We start from the raw sequence: 20,130 nt of genomic DNA, 5'->3' as shown, positions 1-20,130 counted from the left end.
AAGACAGTAGAGTCTGTCTGACTCTGGACTCATCGAGCATCCAGCGTGTGTCCTGGTCCCAACAGCTCTCGTTCTCTCTGATGCTAGTAGTGGGCCCTTGGGGATCCCTGCTCCATCTCAGATCTTGGGGTCTCTGCTCGTTTTCCAGGTCTCAAATCTGGAGTTCGGGCTCCTTGGCCATCACTGGGCTGACCTGATGCTCAGCCTGCTGCTCCCGCCTTCCCGTGACAGCCTTTCAGGCTCACTCAGAGCTCCAGGCTTGCGGAACTAGACCAGTTGTGGTATGGACTCCTCTCTGGGGAGATGGGGCCGCCCAATGGCTTCCTGCTCGGCGTCTTGCTGGACCTGCTGCTGCTATCACCCTGACTCCAGGTCATCTGGGGGCTCTGCCTGGGCATGGAGCCTCCTCCTGTCCCCTCCGTCCTTAAAGTCCCTCCAGCAGCTCATTCCCAGGAGAAGTTCTCAAAGGAAACAGGAAGTTCATGTCCCCGTCACTAGGGACACAGTGTCTCTTTGCCCTGAAGCTCGGGGGCTGAGGTTGGGGTCTGGCTGAGGTCATCTCAGACCTGAACTCTGACTCGGGAGCCTTTAATCTCCATCTGGGCATCTGCCCATTCCCAGGAGTTTCTAGAGCTCTGACCCCTCTCATGGGCCCTCAACATGAACGCCTGTGCGTTTTCTTCACAGGGGAGGTTTCTTCGGTTACTGCTGCACCAACACGGGGGCATCTGAGCTGCACCTTACATTTGGGTCCTTTGGAAGTACTGCCTCTCCATGGCCCTCACTGCTAAGACCCACCACTGATTCTTCCTGTTCAGTATCTTTGTCTAGCACTTGCACATGATGTTGAATTATTGTTATGGAGATTAAATTCACTTTGCTTCTGATTTTTGGAGTTTCCACAAATTATTGTCACCAGATATCACTATGAGAATAGTTGGTGCTTTTACAATATCGCATACTTAGGTCTTGATACACTGATGACTTTTTTCTTAAAATGGAAAAAAAAAAAAAAAAAGACGTGTTCCATGGCTTTCCTTCCCCCACAAGTAGTGGATGCAGCCTGGAGCCATTCCGGTTCTGCAGATGGTCACATGTCCTAGGTCACCCTTGGTGTGGTCATCTTCTGGCCCATGGGTGTTGGGGGCCAGAGTGAGGTACTCCGCCCGTGACAAAGGTCATGAGGAAGGAGGCTCGACATACGCAAAGGCGGGATCGAGCCTCAGGAGTCCCCCTGGAACTCCTCGAGCATCTACCCCCATAACCAGAGCCTGCCTACTTTACTACTTTGTGCTCACCTACACCTCTGACTTTACGGGGGGCTGTCCCCCACCACCTCTTTTAGAGAAGGAGTTAACTTAGAGCTCCAGTTTATAATAATTCCTGGGCGTGATAAGAGTGTTTTAACCTACAAACTCCTCTGAAGGTTCTCTAGCCTGCCTGACAGGCTCGTCCGGCCACATGTGATTGCTCACAGCCTCCCAACCATGAGAGGCACAAGATGCTTTAAACCCTCTAAAAACGGGTTCTTTAGAGAAGTTAGAAAACTATTAGTATAAGTATAACGGGCTGATTAGAAATTGTATTGGTGAAGGGTTTTTCATTTGTTGAGCCAATGTTTGTTGCTAAGTCTCCACATCCCCTGCCCTTACACACATTAATGAATATATAGAAGAAATAAGTATTAACCTTTGATATTAATCACGTTAGACCTTAGGCTAAGTAAATTCTTTCCTTAGCTAAAACCCACTACACCCTCACCCTGTAGGAATGTAACTTTACTTGGGTGGCGTCTGTTTTGAGAATAATCAGCCCTGGAGAAATAAGTGTCCTGATTGACTGACCGCTGTCACAAGGAGAGGGTCGTAAATTGTCAGCAGGCCCCCCTGGCCAGAAGATGATGTAACACCCCTAAGACCTCTGTATACATTTGTATGAAGCACCTGACTTTGATAAAAGTCAGGACTGCTGACCCCACGTGACTTTTGCATAACATCTCAGTGTATAAAAGTAGACCATGGAAAATAAAGAATTGGGATCAGTTTCTCGAAATACTGGTCTCCCCATGTCGCTCTCTCTCTCACTCTGGCTGAGTCTCCATCTGGAGCGCGGAACCCGCCATGCTTACTAATTATGCCTGGGCTTCTAAGATCCGACCGGGGAGGCCTCAGTGTCTCCTCTCCTTCGGGAGAACGGAAGGACGCCTGCGGCCTACATAAGTGGTGCAAACTTCTTGTCTTGAAGTTTTATTGGTCTCCCGCGTAAACCAAGCTACTCAGCCTCTTTTCTCCACTGAATTTTCCTACTGAGCTATCCTCATCCTATTACTCTTTATATCTTTGATAAAATATTTAAATAAATAGGTCGCCAACGCCGTCCCCGCTTCGAATACCCTGGATCAGTCGGGGCAGGTCCCCGGCACATGGGCTGCAGACACCACGTCACATTCCCACCTGCCCATTGCTCGTCACCTGCCCCACAGACAGGAAAACAAGCTCTCATCTTAACATGATCTGCTCTGTCTAGGATCTCCCACAGGGTTACCAGAAGTAATGCTAGAAAACCTGTTGTTTTCCAGTTACTAAAAGCAAAGAAGCAAGAAGGATACTTTCAAAAATTCAATTCATGATAGTATCAAAAAAATAAAATGCTTAGAAATATGATTAACCCAGTAGGTGAGAGGCTTATAAACTGAAAACAAGAAAACATTGTTGAGAAATTCACACAGTTGTAAATAAGTGAAAGGAGCCCTGAGATCACAGTTGGGACAACCTCATACTGTGAAGGTGACCTCAGTCCTGCCAGATTGATCTACATGTTTGCGGCTGTTACCAAGTCCAAACTCACTCTGCTCACCTCACGACAGGCCAATGAATCCGAGAGGAAAGGAATACGACTTTATTTGGAAAGTCAGCTGACAGAGAAGTTGGCAGTCTAACGTCTCCAAATGACCATGCTCTTGGGGCCTGGATGCTAGCTGCTTTTAGGGATGAGAGATGGGGCAAGTGAGGACACAAAGTGAAAAAGACCATTGAACTCTTGTAATGATTCCCTAGAATGGCAACCTCAGGCAGGGGGATACGTTATTTCTGTCTTTCTTACAGTCATTCACAGGTGGGCAGGGTCAGACCATCTCTTGTGAGCTACCCAAAGGTACTTGGTTTAAGGCTCAGGCAGAGGGAGTAGGGTTCTCTGAAGCAGGCCGCTATGTATGACGATGATAACAAACGTGACAGAAACAAGGGTTAAATTCATAGAAACAGCTCCAGCGTGGATCAGAATTAGCTCTGTATAATTCTGTCAAGTTTTACTTCAGAACCACCTAGTTTCTGTCAGGTTTTACCTCAGAACCCCCTAATTTGTGTCTGATTTTACCATGGAACCACCAAGTTTCTGTCAGATTTTACCTAAGGAGAACCTAGTTTCTGTCAGATTTTACTACAGAATCCCTTAGTTTCTGCCGGATTTTACGTCAGAAACTTCCTAGTTTCTCTCAGATTTAATGTCAGAACCCCTTAGTTTATGTCAGATGGTACCAAAGGTGTCTCTAGTTTCTCTCAGATTATAGCTCTGTATTGCTTAGTTTCTATCTGATCTTACCTCTGGAGCCTGTAATTCTGTCAGATTTTACCTCAGAACCACCTAGTTCCTGTCAGATTTTAGCTCAGAATCCCCTAGTTTCTGTCTGATTTTGCAACGGAGCCATCGAATTTCTGTCAGATTTTACCACACAACCCCTTAGTTTCTGTCAGATTTTAACCTCAGTTCAGTTCAGTCGCTCAGTCCTGTCTGACATTTTGTGATCCCGTGGACTGCATCATGCCAGGCTTCCCTGTCCATCACCAACTCCTGAAGCTTGCTCAAACTCATGCCTATTGAGTCGATGATACCATCCAACCACCTGATCCTCTGTCGTCCCGTTCTCCTCCTCAGAAGCCCCATACTATGTCAGATTTACCTAAGGAAAATTTAGTTTCTTTCAGATTTTACCACAGAACCCCCTTAGTTTCTGTCAGTGTTTACCACCAGAATCCCCCTAGTTTCTCACAGATTTTACCTCAGGAGCCCCTAGTTTCTGTCAGATTTTACCACAGAACCAACCTAGTTTGTCAGATTTTACCCTAGAAGCCCCTAGCTTCTGTCAGATTTTCCACCAGAAGCCTCTAACTTCTGTTAGATTTTACCTTAGTACCCCCTGCTTTCTGTCAGTTTTTACCTCAGAAGCCTCCAATTTCTGTAACATGTTACCTTCATACCCCCTGATTTCTGTCAGATTTTACCCAAGAACCCCCTCGTTTCTGTCACATTTTACCAAAACAGTCCCTAGTTTCTCTCACACTATACCTCAGTATCATCTAGTTTCTTTCAGATTTTACCTCTGGAGCATGTAATTCTGTCAGATTTTACCTCAGAACCCCCTAGTTTTTGTCAGATTTTATGTCAGAAGCCCCTAGTTACTGTCCGATTTACCACAAAACCCATTATATTCTGTCAGGTTTATCTAAGGAGAACCTAGTTTCTCTCCGGTTTTACCACAGAACCCCTTAGTGTCTGTCACGTCTTACCTCACAAGCCCCCTACTTTCTCACAGATTTTACCTCAGGAGCCACTATCTTCTGTCAAGTTTTACCTCAAAACCCCCTAGTTTCTGTCAGATTTTACCTCTGAAGCCCCTATTTTTTGCCACATTTCACCTCAGAAGCCCCTATTTTCTGCCACATTTCACCTCAAAATCCCAAGTTTCTGTTAGATGTTACCTCAGAGCCCCTTCATTTCTGTCAAATTTTATCTCAGAACCCCCTAGTTTCTGTCAGGTTTTTACCTCAGAACCCCCTAGTTCTGTGAGATTTTCCCTCAGAACCCCCTTGTTTCTGTCAGATTTTACACCAGAAGCCCCTAGTTTATGTCAGATTTTATGCCAGAATCACCTAATTCCTGTCAGATTTTACCACAGAATCCCCTAGTTTCTACCAGATTTTCCCTCAGAAGACTATAGTTTCTTTTAAATTTTACCTCAGTATCCCTTAGTTTCTGTCACATTTCACCTCAGAACTGCCTAGTTTCTGTCACATTTTACAACAGCACCCTTTTTTTCTGTCAGATTTTTACCACACAACCCCCTAGTTTCTGTCAGATTTTAATTCAGAACCCATTAGTTTCTGTCAGATTTTACCTCTGAACACCCTAGTTTTTGTCACATTTCTTTCACCTCAGTAATCCCTAGTTTCCTAAGGCCCACTTGACTTCACATTCCAGGATCTGGCTCAAGGTGAATCATCATACCATTGTGATTATCTGGATCATGAAGATCTTTTTTGTACAGTTATGTGTATTCTTGCTAGCTCTTTCTTAATATCTTCTGCTTCTGTTAGGTCCATATCATTTCTGTCCTTTATTGTGCCTGTGTTTGGATGAAATGTTCCCTTGGCATCTCTTATTTTCTTGAAGAGATCTCTAGTCTTTCCCATTCTATTGTTTTCCTCTATTTCTTTACATTGATCACCAAAGAAGGCTTTCTTATCTCTCCTTGCTATTCTTTGGAACTCTGCATTCAAATGGGTATATCTTTCCTTTTCTGATTTGCCTCTTGCTTCTTTCTTTTCACAGCTATTTGTAAGGCCTCCTCAGACAACCATTTGCCTTTTTGCATTACTTTTTCTTGGGGATGATCTTGAGCCCTGCCTCCTGTACAATGTCACAAACGTCCATCCATAGCTCTTCAGGCCCTCTATCAGATCTAATCCTTTGAATCTATTTCTCACTTCCACTGTATAATCATAAGGGATTTGATTTAGGTCATAACGGAATGGTCTGGTGGTTTTCCCTACTTTCTTCCATTTAAGTCTGAATTTGGCAATAAGGAGTTCATGATTTGAGCCACAGTCAGCTTCCGGTCTTGTTTTTGCTGACTGTATAGAGCTTCTCCATCTTTAGCTGCAAAGAATATCGGTGTTGACCATCTGGTGATGGCCATCTGTAAAGGTTTCTCTTGTGTTGTTGGAAAAGAGTGTTTGCTATGACCAGTGTATTCTCTTGGCAAAATTCTATTAGGCTTTGCCCTGCTTCATTCTGTACTCCAAGGCCAAATTTGCCTGTTACTTCAGGTATTTCTTGACTTCCTACTTTTGCATTCCAGTTCCCTATATTGAAAAGGACACCTTTTCTGGGTGTTAGCTCTAGAATGTCTTCTAGGTCTTCATAGAACCGTTCAACTTCAGCTTCTTCAGCATAACTGGTCAGGGCGTAGACTTGGATTACTGTGATATTGAATGGTGCCTTGGAAATGAACAGAGATCATTCTACCTGATTTCAAACAACATTGATTATATTATTACTAAAATGAAAAGAAAATATGACACCATAAGCAGGAGGAACAACAAATGATTTGGCAATCATGCCAGCTAAGGCAGCTGACACTGTAAATTGCCAAAATGTATCTCCACACCAGCCATCCCTCTGGAAAGACTGGAAGCGACTGTTAGGCCTAAACCTCATTTCAGAGTCTTTATTCTCAGAATTCGTAGATCATAAATGAAATATTTAAGAAAGTCCTTTCCCCACCTCTCCAGGAATGCTTCTTGTATCACTAGAAATCCTTAAAAGAGTTGAATCATAGACTCTGGATTTATCTAAGCAAATCTATTTAACTGGAATTTGAACTTCATCTTCAATAAATCAAACAATTCTGGGCATTAATAGGTAGTTCCTTAAAAGTCCTTAAATATCCTTGTCTTACATTTAAATCCATTTATTTAAGAGTTCTTGGTTTACTGGGAAATGAGTTATAATCTCACCATCTAACTTGTATGCAACTCCAACTCTGATTTCCATAAATATGTCCAAAATATCAAAATTTTTGACTACCCATGCAGTAAATCCATTAATCATATGAGCATATTTAATCAAAACAAAGTCCAACCAGACACATCATCTTTCCCTTCCTTTAGTTACACCAAACTCTCTATCCCTTGTTTGTAATAATTCTCCAATTGCATTGTCTTGCTCTGTAGGAAAGGGACCAATCCCAACTCTAGTTGTATAAGCTTTCACAACTCCATACACTTCTCCACATGTTAAGGCAGCATACCCAAGCCAGTACAAACACGTCCAACTGTACGGTTCAAAGAGGTTATGAAAGGATAACTTTCAAAATCAGTATCTAGCAGTGCTGCATTTGCAGCTTCTACCAAGATTTTCTTTGATGGTCTTTCTTTGAAAGCTCGATATAGGATATAAACTCCATATATCTAGCAGTTGGTTTCACTCTTTCCATTTAACCCTTGAGTTTTTGGAATTCATCTTCAATGTCTGTTTCCGATGTGGGGTATATAGATTTGTAGTGGTTAGCCAGAACTTGGAACCTCTCAGAAAAGCCATCAAAGTCAGAAATAAGATGGCATATCCTAAGTCCACAGTGGTCCTCTTTGGAAGAATGAACAGGGCAAATGCCCTTTTTGTGGTACCCAAATTTTTTCCTGCTTGTTCTCCTCTCTGTTGTTCCTGGATACCATCAGCTGTTTGATGAAAATCAAGCACAATCTGTCAGGTATGAGAAGCCTTATCCAGCCTTCCAGACCTTTCCCCTTTTGATCATATTTTTCTGCTTCCTCACACAATCCAGCTAGATGAATTACCACATCAATTCCAATGAATGCAGTAACATTCAGGCTCCACTGGGAGCCTGAGTTGTTCCACTGGGTAATGATTCCACTGGGTAAAAGACGAAAGTCACCCTCCACAGAATCTGCAGCTGTTCAGGCAGCATTACTTCCTCCCTGGCAGTGGCACAGCGTGCTGGTGTCCTCACCAGCAGACCCAGCACCTTCCTCTTGGCTTCGTGGTCCCACTGCCCGCCAAGCACCAGGGTCTCCAGGTTCCCCCCAGGCTGCTCCCTGGGATGGCCTCAGTCACCTTGGACGGATGCCAAGGTTGGTCTTGGCAAACGCCCAGGCCCCAGAGACACGAGAAGAGCCCGAAGGGGTCAGGGGCGGCTGGGAACATGTGAACTGGATTTTCTGTAAATCTATGTTTGAGAGTCTTAATATAAAGTATAACATATATTCAAAAAGATAACATTTGGTAACACTGTCAGTGTCTTAACCTGGTATTAGGATTTTTCTACTTTTCTAATGTTCCATTTCGTCGAGAGGACTTGGATCAACGTTTAACGACCGTGGTCTGTAATGTCCCCTTCTACTGGTTTGGTTGTCAGGTTGTTTTTTACACTTTATTGGTTGATTGACGGATGGCTGTGCGGGGTATTCACTGCTCCTGGGCTCTGGTTGTGGGTGGCGCAGCAGCTCTTCACTGCAGTGCACTGGCTTCTCATTGGGGTGGATTCTCTTGCTGCAGGGCACCAGCTCCGGGGGATGGAGCTTCAGCGGCTCGGCTTTCCTGCTGAGTTGCTCTGCAGAATGTGGGAGCTTCCTGCATCTGGCACTGCAACCATGTCCCCTCCATCGACAGGCAGACCCTTAAACACAGGAAAACAAGGGAAGTCCTATAAATTCCCCTCGTATGTGCTTTATTTATGGGTTGTGTGTAAAACACTTTAACTGCTTTCTCAGAGAAACACAAATTTTACATCTTTTTCAATGCTTAAAAAAATACAAATCCAATGTATTGGAAGCATATAACTCCTGAAGTTTGTTAGATATTTATGCTAAATCAGGATACATTATGTCTTTTGTGGAATAATTACACGACAATATATTCTGTTTCTTCTAAGCATCTTCATGTGTTTACTTACTTTCTCTACTAGAACCTTCTTAGAGAACTTTGAATTTCATTCCTTTTTTCAGCAAAACTTTTCCATATGTTACCAGCAGGGAGCGCTGTGGGACTGCCTTGGGGTCCTTGCACAGCTGCTCAAGGAGCACAACTCACTGTAGGAGCTGGGCTGGCGTTGGGGTCTGTGCTCCTGGGGGCACTCAGCAGTGTGTCCTCTCTGGCTGCAGAGTCCCCTGAGCAGGGACCAGTGTAGTCTTGGCAGGGGCTTCCTCCAGGGGCTCCCAAGTGGGAAGCCCCTCCCTTCTCTACAGTCTGGGCTGTGAGCAGAGCTCCAGCATCAGGGTTCAGGGAGGGGCTGGGCGGGCCCTGGGTGGACCCCCATTTGCATGGCAGTCCCTCCTCTAGCAGAGTCTGGGGGAGAACAGGAGGCCTGGAGCAGCCCAGCCCCTCTGGGGGACCAGGGTTCTGTGAGCACCATGGCCTGGACTCCTCTCCTGCTGGTGTTCCTCGCTCACTGCACAGGTAGCGATGGGCCCCGGCACCAGGGCTCAGTCCCAGCCTCATCATCCCCTGGGGCGCAGACTCTGGGACTCTTTCCTTCAGCTCCTGCCCCATCTCCCCTGTGTCTGAGTCTGCAGGTTCCCTCTCCCAGCCTGTGCTGACTCAGTCAGACTCCCTGTCTGCATCTCTGGGAGCATCAGCCAGACTCTCCTGCACCCTGAGCAATGGCTATAACATTGGCAGCTTGTCTATAACCTGGTGCCAGCAGAAGCCAGGGAGTCCTCCCCGGTACCTCCTGTCCTACAACTCAGATTCCCAACAGCTCCAGGGCTCCGGGGTCCCCAGACACTTCTCTGGACCCAAAGACACCTCGTCCAACGCGGGGCTCCTGCTCATCTCTGGGCTGCAGACGGAGGACGAGGCTGTAGGTTCCCACAGTGGCTCAGATGACAAGGAAGTGAGACAAAACCCCTGGGCCTCGGACTTTGGCTCTGAGCCTGGTTTCAGTGAGAAGTTTCCATAGACGGATTTCCAAGGAAGGCCTCTCTGCACACAGATCTCTTGAAGGGAGGGAGGAGACACACAGGATCGTGCTGAGACGCGAGACAGCACAGGCATCCCAGGAAGCCACATATCTGACTACAGAGCCCACCTGCCCCTCCCTCAACATCTGGAGTAAATCCCCCAGAGCAGGTGCTGCGTCTTCAGCAGAAACACCCCAGTGCAGCCCTGCTCCTCCCATCTCCATCCTCTCGCCCCACAGAGTGTGGGTCCTGGGCTGCAGGGGCCCGTCCACAGCTCAGACGCTGACAGGAGCCCTGCCTCCTGCTCCCTGCTCCCTCCTCATTTCCACAGTGCTGCTAACAGGTCGGCATTTTCTAAAACTCATGGCCCTCCAGGCTCCTAGTAACTGGATGGAGAAGATATGGGAATTTTCCTTCCTTCAGAATGAACTGAGCCCTCACACAAGGTGAGTCCTGAGGGGTCAGCAGAGGAGGACGTGGCTGCCTCTCAAGACAGGCCATGCTTTCTTCTGCCGCAGGTTCTGTCTATGAATTATCTGATGGTGCATCAATGGCAGAAATACTCTTTTCACTTCCCTCGTCTCATTTCTTTATCTTTTCTGAAATCAAATGGGACAGTCACTCATGGTTCTCCTGTTGCAGAAGCCTGGACCATCAGGGACCATGGCCTCACTGTGGTGGAGGCGCAGGAAGATGGGGCTGTGGACCCCGTACTCTGGGGCTCCTGGGCCTGCAGACCTGCACCCGTGGTGCTGGGCTCCGTCCTTCCCGGTCCTGAAGGGAGGTCAGGGAACAGGCAGCTGGGAAAGTGGGACAAGAAACTTAGCCTGTCCGTCTTCTTCTTGGAGAATTTTCAAGTTTCACACACTGCCAAGAGCCATCACGGGAGATCCCACCCGTGACAAAGGTCAGGCGGAGAGGACCTGACAGGCAAAGGCAGAACAGGACTCGAGGGATTCCCTGGACCTGCTCGAGCATCTACCCCGAAACTAAAACCTGTGTGTCTACTGTTTATTACATTATGCCTTTCACCAACACTTCTGACATTTACAGCGGGCTATCCCCGACCACCTTTCTCTGAAGAAAATCAACTTAGGGCTCTAGTTAATAAGCCTCCTGGGCTTGAAAGGAGCATTTTTACTTTAACCCCCCTGTTACTATTTTAGCTTGCTTGGCAGGTTTATCCACACTCTTGCAACTAACGCACATGATTGTTCACAACACCCCAAGCATAACCTTCGAGCGATAAAAAAGCTGTATGAGAATAATACTGCATTGTTGAGCCAATGTTTGCTACCGAGTTTCCTTGTCCTTTACTCAAAGTGCACCTGGGAGTGCATCAGCAAAAACAGTTGGCACACAAGAAAAACAAGCAGCAGCCTTGGCCTTAGCAACACAGGACCCTTGAGTTAGTAAGTTCTTTCTTTGTTGTAACCCCCTGCACCTTTGCTCCATAAGAATGTAGCTTTAATACTTTCTGAGGGAGACACAGATTGGAAAACTAAAGAAGAAACAGTTTAAGGGAAAGCAAGTTTTCTGGTTGACCAACCTTGATCAGAAAAAGGTCATAAAATGTCAACAGGCCTCCAGGCCAGAAGATAATGTGCATAACACAAAGACCCTTGTAAATGAAAAGCTATGCAAAAAAACATCCTGGTCCCAGTGAAGGTCAAACCGATGTATTGTTGAGCTGACTCTGCACGACTCTGTATCTTTCACTTCTGGAAATGTGTAACCCAGGGTGTAAAAGCTCCTTTTGAAAATAAAGCTGCAGACCCGGCTTCATCAGAGCTTGGTCTCCCCATGTCATTCTTTTTTTTCATTTTCTCTCCTTTTCTCTCTCTGTTCTCTTTCAGGATGACTACTTGAAGCACAGGGGCTCTCTGTTCACTTTTTTGCCTGGGTTTCTAAGACCCCATTGGGAAGGTGCCCTGCGTCTTTCCCGGGGAGAGGGCATCCCACATCCTCACCCCACCGAGAGGGCACCTTCCGCATCCGTGAACAGAGCAAGTTCCGTGTCAGGAACTTTATTGGCTTTCTGTGTAAACCAAGGAGATCAAGCCTCTGTCTCTCCCCTCTTTACTTTCCCTATTTGCCAATGCCGTCATCCTCAGGGAACCCTTGGATCCTGCTGGGGCTGGACCCCGGCAACACACCTTGCATAGGTACCTACTACACTTGAAAACCTTCTGTTTCATCATGAATCTACTCCCAACTATCCATTCAGTTTATATGAAGTCTCAGGGAAAGCAAAACTAAACAAAAATACTTCCTGATACTGCCAAAATGCTCCATGATCATCCGTGTGTGATCAACCAGAACCTAACTTAAGCCTCATCCTGGTCCATCTTTATGGGGTCATTGATAATAACTCCTTTTCTCTCTGGCCTCCAAATACATACAGAATCCTACTGCACCCAGATATACAGGGCCCCTCACAGGTACTTGGGAGGATGATGAAGAAGCAGAAGCCCAACATCTGTGCCTAGAGATCTGAGCGGGGGGGGGGGGGGGAGGGGGGAGCTCTTCCACCCTGTGCACATCCCGCTCCTGTTCCAGGCTTTGTACTCTGCCCTAAACCAAGACACTTAGGGAAGCTGGGTGCCTCCCTTTCTCTGTGGACTGTTCCCTGAGAAGCCCCTCATCTCCAGGTACTGGAAGACCCTCCCCATTAGGACGTGGCTCTCAGATTCATCACTTGCTCATTTTCTCCTCTTTTCCCTCATGGCCTCTCCCACTTTCCCTCCCTGGTTCTTTATTTGAGATGATATTGGATAAATAGCACTCTTTTCAACATAGAAATGTAAAACCACTACTATTAAATCTACGGAGTCTAACACGTGAACTTGCACTGTATCCACTGAGGGTCAGGTAACAGGTCATAAGGGTTTCTAAGTCCAGCAATGGAGGAGGAAACCCTAAAAAGGATGAGATTCCTATTGATAGCCATAGTCTCTTACATCAAGCCTTGAAAAGTTATGAAACCAAACTGAAAACACCTTATATATATTGCAGTCAGAAGTAAAAAGTAAACGCTGTCAGGATCTTGGAAGTAATCAAGAAAAAGATATGTTTTCCCCCAGAATGTCATATTCTCTCTGCAAAGACAGAAATAAGAAGAGAGATGTGCAATTAGGGCTGGGACAACTCCTGGAGACCCTGCAGACACAACATCAACCACGTTTCATCCTGGGAGAATCACGACAGCATCACGATCAGCTATAACCCATGGACACTCTGGGACTTTGAAGCCTTGAACTTGTTTCGTGGTGGTTGTGCTCTGGTAGTGGCCCCAGGAGCCAGGCAGTGCAAACTGAGACAACAGAGAATCCGAAAGTACGTCAGCATTCCCTGAGTCTGCAGGTCATTAGTGACCTGGAGAGATCACTGACCAGCCACAAACTACACGGAGGGGACTCATTTTTCTGCCCTGGGCAGTGACATCAGAGAGACCCAGCTGCAAGTGTGAGAAAGCCCTTCCAGGAGGCTGTGGTGTGAAGTGGGGGAGGAGGAGGCCTGAGTCCAGCAGGGGGCGCTGTGGGTCTGTCCGTGAGAGCGCAGGGTCCTGGCCAGGCAGGCTGGCACCTCCTCCGTTGGCTTTGCCCACGTGGGCAGCAGGGTCCTCATTGGAGGGTGATGTTCCTGCACCGGGGCCCCCAGGTGACAGGACAACTCTCAGCTCAGAGTACATGCTTGCCTCTCAGTTCCTGCTCCTCTGTCTCGTCCTGGAGGTGATCTGATGTCTAAGCGAAGAAAAGTGAACATCACACAATAGAAATGAAATTGCTTCAATAAATTTTGCATTGTTTCGATTATTTCTTTCTTATTTTGCTGCAGTTTCTCATTTTTCAATGTTGTCTAGTGACATATATGGAAACTGATATTTTGTTTTTACCTCCCTATTAAGTTCTTTTCCATGTTTTTAAATATTTCTCTTCAATGAACGAGTTTGACAGATATAAAATCCCCCTTTAATCCAACTGTATCAGCAAATATTTCATAATAGGAAACAGATTCAAGACAAATATTTCTCTGATATGAGCTGACTCTCTCCAGCATGTATAGAGAAAATAAAATATTCATGTGAATTTTAATAAATAGCTCATTTACCAGGGAACAAAACATGAATAAAAAGACGCTTACTCCTTGAAGGAAAGTTATGACCAACCTAGATAGCATATTAAAAAGCAGAGACATTACTTTGCCAACAAAAGTCCATCTAGGCAAGCTACAGTTTTTCCAGGGGTCATGTATGGATGTGAGAGTTGGACTGTGAAGAAAGCTGAGCACCGAAAAATTGATGCTTTTGCACTGTGGTGTTGGAGAAGACCCTTGAGAGTCCCTTGGACTGCAAGGAGATCCAACCAGTCCATTCTGAAGGAGATCAGCCCTGGGATTTCTTTGGAGGGAATGATGCTGAAGCTGAAACTCCAGTACTTTGGCCACCTCATGTGAAGAGTTGACTCACTGGAAAAGACTCTGATTCTGGGAGAGATTGGGGGCAGGAGGAGAAGGGGATGACACAGGATGAGATGGCTGGATGGCATCACCGACTCGATGGACATGAGTCTGAATGAACTCCAGGAGTTGGTGATGGACAGGGAGGCCTGGCTTGTTGCGATTCATGGGGTTGCAAGGAGTTGGACACGACTGCGTGACTGAACTGAACTGAAAACATGAATACCAAATAAAAGCATTATCTCACACTGAGAGAAGCACAAATTTTGTTCCTCAACTTCTCCAATTATTTCAGAGAGTCTGTGCTCCTGCTTAATCTTCTTACAGCCTCCACAGCAGAAAGTCAATTGAAAGAACATTTTAAATGTTTCATGTTCACACTGAGGTGTTCACACACTGTTACTTTTGTTTTCCATCACGAGACACATGTTTTCCTGAACTGTTAGATCTGATATTGCCCAGGATGTCACAATTTCATAGTGACACTGTGAACTGTCCCCTCAAAACTTGAAGTAAAACTAATTCCTTATGATAGATGCCTCTTAAAAAAAAGGAGGCTGTCACCCCAAGCCTGGCCCTGCAACTCGACATGTGAGATTCCCTCAGGCCTGCTCCCCCCACTGCTGCTCCTGGGACAGGGACCAGAGCTGAGTCAGGGGAGACGCCTGTCCCCTCACACCCCGCACGGGCTGTGATGTCCCAGGGAACTCTCTGCTGCAGGAAGAGTTTCTGCTGAGGCCCTGCAGAGAACACAAGCAGGGGTTTCACTGAGGAAAGAAGAAATGTCCCAGGGATGGGGGGAGACTTGGGATGGCCTAGTCTGCGGGCAGGAAGTGAGGACACCCCATTTCCTCCTTCAGCCTCAGACTGTCCAGGGAGGAGCTGGAGGACCCAGGTCTCCAGGGTCATGGGGAACACTTGGTAAAAGATAGTTTCCCATCACTCACATCTCCACCCTGTCCTGTCCTAGGTCTGTGTGGTCTAGAGTCTGCCTCCTTCAAGACCCCCAGGGGCCTCAGGTGACCTGGGCAGGGAGAGAAGGAAGCAATTTGCATGAGGCCCCTCCTCCACCTCATGGGGTGCGAGGCATGCAAAGGCCCAGGACCCCACCTCCAGCTCAGGAGGCCAAAGAGGTCATGTCCTGGGAGGGCCCTCACCATGGCCTGGACAGTGCTTCTGCTCTGGCTCCTCACTTACGATCCAGGTCAGAGGCTGGGACTCTGCATCCTCTGGGGCATCTCCAAGCAGAGTCTCAGGGTCCTTGTCTCCATAACAATCCCTGTCTGTCTCTTGTTGCTTTTAGCGGTAGATGCTTAGACTGTGGCCCAGAAGCCGTCACGGCCAGTGTCTCCAGGAGAGACGGTCACCCTCACCTGTGGACTGAGCTCTGGGTCAGTCACAACCAGTAACTACCCTAGCTGGTTGCAGCAGACCCCAGGCCAGGCTCCCTGACTGCTTTTCTATAGCACAAACAGTCGCCCGTCTGGGGTCTCTAATTGCATCTCTGGTTCCATCTCTGGGAACAAAGCCACCCTCACCATCACGGGGGCCCAGTCCGAGGACGAAGCCGATTATCACTGTGGTCTGGGAACTGGTAGTTACAATGCCACAGTGATGTAGCCCATGGGGGAAGTGCTACCAAAACCTGCCCTTGTGCTCAGAGGGCTCAGCGCTTAGTGGCAGGAGAGGCGGGGAGGGGGTGGGACAGGTCAGGGTCCCCATGGGGAGGGAGGCTCTGGGCCTGTCTCCTGTCCGGTGGTTCATGGCCACATGTCTCCTCCCAGCTCTCCCCGGTGTGTCCATCTCTCCAAGGGGACCCCTCTCTGCCCCTGTTGTTGGGAAGGAGGCTTGGCTCCACAGGGAGACTCACACCCCCACCACTGCCATTAGGACTCTTGTCATTCAAATCACACTAAGAGATGTACAGCGTCATGAACTTGATCTTGGAGACAAATTAATATTTCATTTACCTAAAAGGGCACCACCAGTGGAATTTTCTAGAGTGCAGTTTCCCAACTGGAGCTCCTGAATCACAGCCTTTTGTTGGTGGCAGGAATCTGTGGTTAACAAGAACCTCCCCAAAATATTTAAGAACATCAACGTTCCAGAAGTATGTCTTTGTGTATTATTGTGAAATAACCCCTGAGAATTGTCTTAAATTGGGCCTAGTCACATTAACTTCCCATGACACAGTTCAGTCACTCAGTCGTGTCTGAATGTTTGCCATCCCATGACACATTCACTCCCAATTCACAATAAAAATACAAAACCCCCCAAACACTATTCACATCTTAATTTCAAAAGAAGATGGAAATTGGGTGGAATTTCCACAAATCTGTGTTGTCTAAGGACACACTTCGAGGCTCCTGGGACGATTTATGTTCCTTCTGCTGCTAAGTCGCTTCAGTCGTGTCCGACTCTGTGCAACCCCATAGACGGCAGCCCACGAGGCTCCCCCACATCTGGGATTCTCCATGCAAGAACACTGGAGTGGGTTGCCATTTCCTTCTCCAGTGCAGGAAAGTGAAAAGTGAAAGTGAAGTCCCTGAGTCTTGTCCGACTCTAGCGACCCTGTGGACTGCAGCCCACCAGGCTCCTCCATCCATGGGATTTTCCAGGCAAGAGCACTGGAGTGGGGTGCCATTGCCTTCTCCATTATGTTCCTGGAAGAACCTTATTCAGAACTGGCCTCCCCAAATCCCCACACGCCCCATTGACTACCCGGGTGCCTGGATGCCAGGTCGTAGCCGGCCCCTCAACAAGTGGAACGCCCCCAGTGTCCCGTCCCTGGAAGCAGGAATGGGTTGGGAGATGGAGCAGAAACAAGGGGAGACCGAGCGAGGGGAAAAGCAGGCTCGTGTGCACCCCGTCCCTTCTGCTGCTGAGTGTGGGGCCAGACACCTGAGCCTTGACCCCAGCTGGGCCATCAGTGCTGAATATGAGGTGGGTGTGGGTGGCTGGCACTGTGGGATCTGAGCATCCATGATCCGTGGAGCACAGCAGGTCCCTCAGCCCGGCTCCCCTCCCTGAGGGCAGCAGCTCAGCAGGGCCTGGTCTCACCCCCTGGATGGAAGGAGCAGCTGACAGGAGTTGCCCAGGGGCCCTGGGCGGAGTCAGACACAGAGCAGTGGGGTCGGTGGGCAGTGAACACACAACCATAATTGATGGACTTTCAGGTGGAAGATACAGGGCAGCCCTGCTTCATTTTCCCCACCACGAACATTCCCCACGCACGACACCAGGGGGCGCTGTGCACCTGCTCAGATGGCAGAACCTGAACACACCCTAATTGTTCCCCTGACCTGGCCCTGTCCCTGGGCTCCCTGGACTGAGTTGGAGGTCTCAGCAGGAGCTTTCTCACAGGAGAAAGACATAGAGCCCGAGCCCTCAAGTTCTTTCTGGGAGTGAAGTTGCAAATGGGCCAAGGATGTCCTGTTCATAGTCACCAGGGCCCCACCCTCTTCCCCGGAGCAGAGGAGGGGAGAAGACCCCAGAGTCCACGCCCTGCACCCCTCCAACTCCCTCAGTCACCTCCTGCTCCTCCTCAGCTCTTTCCTAAGAGCCTCTCCCCTCCTCCAGCCCCCTCTGATTCATGACTTCTTCCCTATCCTGGGCTCCCTGTTTCTACAACACTCCACACCTGAGCTCCTCCGTCATGACCAGGGTCACTCTGACAGAAAGTCATGGACATGTTTCCAGAACTTCCTGAACTGGACACTCACTTCATTCCCCTCCTTGAACCCCTCTAACCTTTCCTTCCAGAGAAGACTCAGGTTTTCGGCTCTCAGATGTGACCCTAGGTCGTCCCCTCCCTGTTCCACCCCTGATTCCCCCTCATTTCCCAGGGGATCCAGGGAAGCCCTCCAGCAGCTGATTTATCCCCTGAACACTCACATTCCGTCCCGTGTGCCCACTGAGTGAGGAGTCAGGAGGGGAGAGAAACCCTGGTCCTGACACCTGGGAAATGATTCCTGGCTGAGGAGTGTCTGTGCTCAGCTGCTGTGGGATTGATTTTATGCATGGTGAGCGCAGGAGAAGCTGCTGGGGCCCTGGGCTGGGAAAGCAGACCCTGTCCTGGGGCTCTGCTCCCGGGGCCGTGACTGCTGCTCTGTCTGACCATGTCTATGGTCCCGTCTGAGATTCCTGAGAACAACTGATCTGCCTTGTCATGTCCTGTGTCTCATCTCAGATCTGAGACTGACCCATGGCTCTGATAACTCAGCCTGCCCTGTTTCACAGAGAGAATGTCCTGCTACGACATAAAATCCCCCAGTGGAGATGCCATACATGTTAGAAAGTCTTTAAAATTAAATTATGTTTTAGAAATACTACCATGGCAATGCAAAAGTAAAACAGAGCCAGAGTCGGACACAACTTAGTGACTGAACCACAACATTTTCTTCAGTTAAATTTAGGCATCTATTTTAAGGGATGACCTTAGATTTTTACTACTCCATGAACACATTTTGGTTCATTGAAAATCTCAGAATCACACATCCACTGTGTAACACTCACATGCACTACAGGGTAAGCTACAGTTGGCTGCTGTTTTCTATCCAAACACATCCTGAAGGTATAATTACAAAACCACTTTGGGGAAAGTTGAGTCAAGAGCTCTATCACCAGGTCAGGATGTGTGCTTGGGCCAGGACACCAGGGGGCGCTCTGAGGCCTTTCCTGAGGGTTGGCGGCTGGGGGGAGGGGGGTGGCGGTGAGAGCAGAGACAGGCCCCCTGGTACTTTCTGGTGCCTTAAGATCTGGATTTCCAGCTTTTACATCCCACACCGAAGCCCCAGGAAACCCCGTCCCTGATCATACACTGGCTTCCCTCAGGAACAGGAAGCTGAGCCAGGTCCCAGAGGTGATCAGAGCATTGTGGGGGTTGGGAGGGTTCATTTGCATGAAAGGCCCCTCCCTCTCTCAGTATATGAAGAAGGGAAGGAGCGGTGTGGGGACGCTCTGCTCAGCTGTGGGGCCACAGAAGGCAGGACGCCCTGACATGTCCACCATGGCCTGGTCCCCTCTGCTCCTCACCCTGGTCACTCTCTGCACAGGTGACTGGATGGGAGGACAGGGGAAGGGCCCTGGGAAGACTCACAGGCCTTGCTCCCCTTTGTCGTGTCTGGACCCCCGAGTCACCATCTCTGTCTCTCTCCCTTCCAGGATCCTGGGCCCAGGCTGTGCTGACTCAGCCGTCCTCCGTGTCCGGGTCCCTGGGCCAGAGGGTCTCCATCACCTGCTCTGGAAGCAGCAGCAACGTTGGATATGGCAATTATGTGAGCTGGTTCCAAGAGATCCCAGGATCGGCCCCCAGAACCCTCATCTATGGTGACACCAGTCGAGCCTCGGGGGTCCCCGACCGATTCTCCGGCTCCAGGTCTGGGAACACAGCCACCCTGACCATCAGCTCGCTCCAGGCTGAGGACGAGGCAGATTATTTCTGTGCATCTTATCAGAGTGGTAACACAGCACAGTGCTCCAGGCCAGGGGGAAGTGAGACAAAAACCTGTTCTCCTCAGACATGGCCTCTGCCATAGCAGCCACTTCTGTTGTCTGTTTGATTTAAAACTGCAGTCTGAGCCTGACACGAGGGATTTGGTCCAGGAAATATTTTCAGATCTTCTTCATTCTGCCCCCTCACCAATGCTTTTCTTTAGCAACCACATACTATATGAATATCTGACGTTGAGCAGAAGGCCCTGAATGCCAGAGGCAGGTCCTGGCGGACAGAGTCCATGACGATCAGGTCAGAACCAGAGAGACAGCATCCAGCTGTGTCTGATTCAGGACACTTCAGATCCTCGGCCGTCCCTGGGCTGAGCTGAGGCCCAGGCTGCTGCGCCTTCCTTTCCTGTGTCTGCCTCTCAGGCTCCCCCAGAGCTCCAGGCCAGCGGGAACTCGACCAGGACTCCTGTCT

The 20,130-nt window shown here is 48.5% G+C and overlaps 1 protein-coding gene and 1 pseudogene across 3 annotated transcripts in view; one reads left to right on the top strand and one right to left on the bottom strand.

The window, feature by feature from the left end:
• Nucleotides 1-20,130, top strand: part of LOC113907274 (immunoglobulin lambda-1 light chain-like) — a 320,444-nt gene that overhangs the window by 59,576 nt on the left and 240,738 nt on the right. Inside the window, exons 1-2 of one of the 3 annotated variants that reach the window (XM_027566213.1) lie at nucleotides 19,160-19,267; nucleotides 19,377-19,681. The exons of the other annotated variants lie outside the window; for them this stretch is intronic. Of the exons in view, the coding sequence (XP_027422014.1) occupies nucleotides 19,213-19,267; nucleotides 19,377-19,681 (360 nt within the window). The 5' untranslated portion in view covers nucleotides 19,160-19,212. Of the gene's footprint in view, nucleotides 1-19,159; nucleotides 19,268-19,376; nucleotides 19,682-20,130 lie in introns of those variants that run through there. 3 annotated transcript variants of the gene reach the window in all.
• Nucleotides 6,432-7,507, bottom strand: LOC113907286 (annotated as a pseudogene).

The sequence above is a fragment of the Bos indicus x Bos taurus genome, chromosome 17 (assembly GCF_003369695.1).
Source record: "Bos indicus x Bos taurus breed Angus x Brahman F1 hybrid chromosome 17, Bos_hybrid_MaternalHap_v2.0, whole genome shotgun sequence".
In the NCBI taxonomy this organism is placed as follows: domain Eukaryota; kingdom Metazoa; phylum Chordata; class Mammalia; order Artiodactyla; family Bovidae; genus Bos; species Bos indicus x Bos taurus.
This window is presented reverse-complemented; position numbering and strand designations above follow the sequence as displayed.